This window comes from Aplysia californica, unplaced genomic scaffold (assembly GCF_000002075.1).
Source record: "Aplysia californica isolate F4 #8 unplaced genomic scaffold, AplCal3.0 scaffold00360, whole genome shotgun sequence".
Classification (NCBI taxonomy): Eukaryota; Metazoa; Mollusca; class Gastropoda; order Aplysiida; family Aplysiidae; genus Aplysia; species Aplysia californica.
The window spans coordinates 96,023-98,603 of NW_004797630.1; the positions used below are offsets into that span (position 1 = coordinate 96,023).

The following is a 2,581-nucleotide window of genomic DNA, read 5'->3' on the forward strand; positions in this document are numbered from 1 at the left end:
CACACACACACACACAGACATCCAGTTACCTTGGTAACAGTCAGCACCACGTCAGTAGAGGTGACCAGTGGGTGTAGAGTGCCCGTCAGTTTGTAGCTCTCTCTCTCTCTCTCTCTCTCTCTCACACATACACACACACACACACACACACAGACATCCAGTTACCTTGGTAATAGTCAGCACCACGTCAGTAGAGGTGACCAGTGGGTGTAGAGTGCCCGTCAGTTTGTAGCTCTCTCTCTCTCTCTCTCTCTCTCTCACACATACACACACACACACACACACACAGACATCCAGTTACCTTGGTAATAGTCAGCACCACGTCAGTAGAGGTGACCAGTGGGTGCAGAGTGCCCGTCAGTTTGTAGCCCACCACCTGGGGCAGCACCATGGAGATGGCCTGACCCAACATCACAGCCTCAGCCTCGATACCGCCAACACCTGGACACAGAGGGTAGGGTCAACGCAAACATCTGGCAAGTCTGTTTATTCGGGTTTTTTTTTTAGTTTTAGTTAGTAATTTTTAAAAAGTTTTAGCAAGTAAAAAAAAATTTTTAGTAAGGTTTTTATTTTAGTTTTAGTAAGGTTTTTTAGTTTTAGTTAGTAAGGTTGTTGGGGGTTTTTTCACGGCACTTGCAACTGCATAAGGTCATATGAGCGCCAGAAGATTAGAGGCGTTACAAGAGAGTAACAAACAACAAAAAAAAAGAAGAAGGGAAGATAAGGACGATAGATGTTTGATAGGAAAGAAGAAGCAAACCACACCAGAGCACCCCCCAACCACCCACAAACTAAAGTTGAGTCTATAATTTGTATAAACCCATATGGTACCAGTCAAATCTGTTCATTTGATTGTTTTAAAAAAACTCATCCCTGTCAAGTCGGTTTATTCTTTAAAAAAAAACAAAAAAACATTACATTCAAGTCTGTCTGTTTCAGTAAAGAAACAGACTGTTCAAAACAAACATTTGTTCAGTCTATTTGTTTTTGTTTGGGTAAGGAGACACAGTTTGTTAAAAAAAATAAACATTCCAGTTAAGTCTGCCTATTTGTGTGCTTGTTTTGATAGAGACAGACTGTTTAACACCCCCCCCCCCCAAAAAAAAACAACAACACAACAACATTACAATCAAGTTTGTTTATTTCTTAGTCTGTCTGAAAAAAACATTACATGTCAAGTCTGTCTGTTCAATAAAACATTACTATCAAATATGTTTGTTTTTTGCGTAAGGAGAAGAAGTAGAAAAAGACAACAAAAAAAGAAGAAAGATAGCCAGGAGAAGAAGACCAACAACAACAAAACAAAAAACAAAACAAAAAAACACCAACAAAAAAAAAAGAAGGGGGGAATGAGAAGACGAGGAAGACCAACCAATCAACCCAGCGCAACTCACCCCATCCCAGGACGCCCAGCCCGTTGATCATGGTGGTGTGCGAGTCGGTGCCGACCACGCTGTCCGGGTAGAGGCAGGTGCTGTCGCTGAACACCACGCGGGCCAGGTACTCCAGGTTCACCTGATGCACGATGCCCGAGCCAGGGGGGACGATCAGCATGTTGCGCAGAGCCTGGGCGCCCCACTGTTGGTGAAATGGTGAAAATGGTGAAAATGGTGAAATGGTATGGGTTTTAAAAAAAGTTTTAGTAGAGGTTTTACGGCGCTCGCAACTGAATAAGGTCATATGAGCGCCATGGTATGGGTTTAACGCCTGTATCAACACTATTAGGTTATTTAAGAGGCGGGCGGGGCCTCCGAGTTTAATGTTCGTCTCCGAAAGGACCGAGCCAAATGGGAATTTTATGTAAAGTGCCTTTCCCCAAGGACAAAACGTCGGACCCAGCTGAGGCTCGAAACCCCAAACCCACAACCTCACGATTACGAGTCCGGTAGCGGTTTAGTATTAGTTTTAGTAAGTGTTTCGCGGCACTTGCAACACAATAAGGTCATAAAAGTGCCGAAGACTAGAGGTGTTACAAGAGAGTAACAGACACAAAAAAGAAGGAGGGGAGATAGAGACGATAGATTTTTTATAGTACCGAAAGGAGCAAACCACACCAGAGCACCCGCCAACCACCCGCTTTTATCTGTTTGGGTAAAGAGACAGTTTGTTAATTCGCTATCTCCGGGCACGCACATACCTTACAGAAGAGGAAGCGTTCTCTGTTGCGCTCAAACTCCAACTCCTGATTCTTCTCCAAGGCATCAGCACTGTAGAAAAAACACAAAAATATATATATGTGAGGTGTGCTGGCAAAATGAGTTACTTCTCGCTGACCAAGAAAGGAGATATCGGCCCAAAATCGACACTGCGGTCAGATTTATAGATATCTAATTGATGCCATTTTTGTTCAAGTCTACCGTGTCTTTGATCATTCCATATTTGCAAATTGTACAAACTCCACCGATTAAGTTGATGTATCAATTTCCATAAGGCTAAAATCGGAGAAGTAACTCATTTTGTCTGCACACCTCACATATACTTCAAAAACATTATCTGTTCGTTTGTTTGTTTGTTTGTTTGAGTGACAAGAAGCATGTCCATACAATAAAGATCATAAAGTGCCGGGGGGGGGGGGGGGGGG

The 2,581-nt window shown here is 43.0% G+C and overlaps 1 protein-coding gene across 1 annotated transcript in view; it reads right to left on the reverse strand.

Annotated features, from left to right (window-relative positions):
• The window catches only part of LOC101862517 (cytoplasmic aconitate hydratase), a gene marked incomplete in the record, with an annotated part of 52,072 nt that overhangs the window by 21,002 nt on the left and 28,489 nt on the right, over window positions 1–2,581 (reverse strand). The window contains 3 exon segments of the mRNA XM_013085262.2: window positions 302–441; window positions 1,395–1,578; window positions 2,138–2,207. Coding sequence (XP_012940716.1) covers window positions 302–441; window positions 1,395–1,578; window positions 2,138–2,207 — 394 coding nt within the window.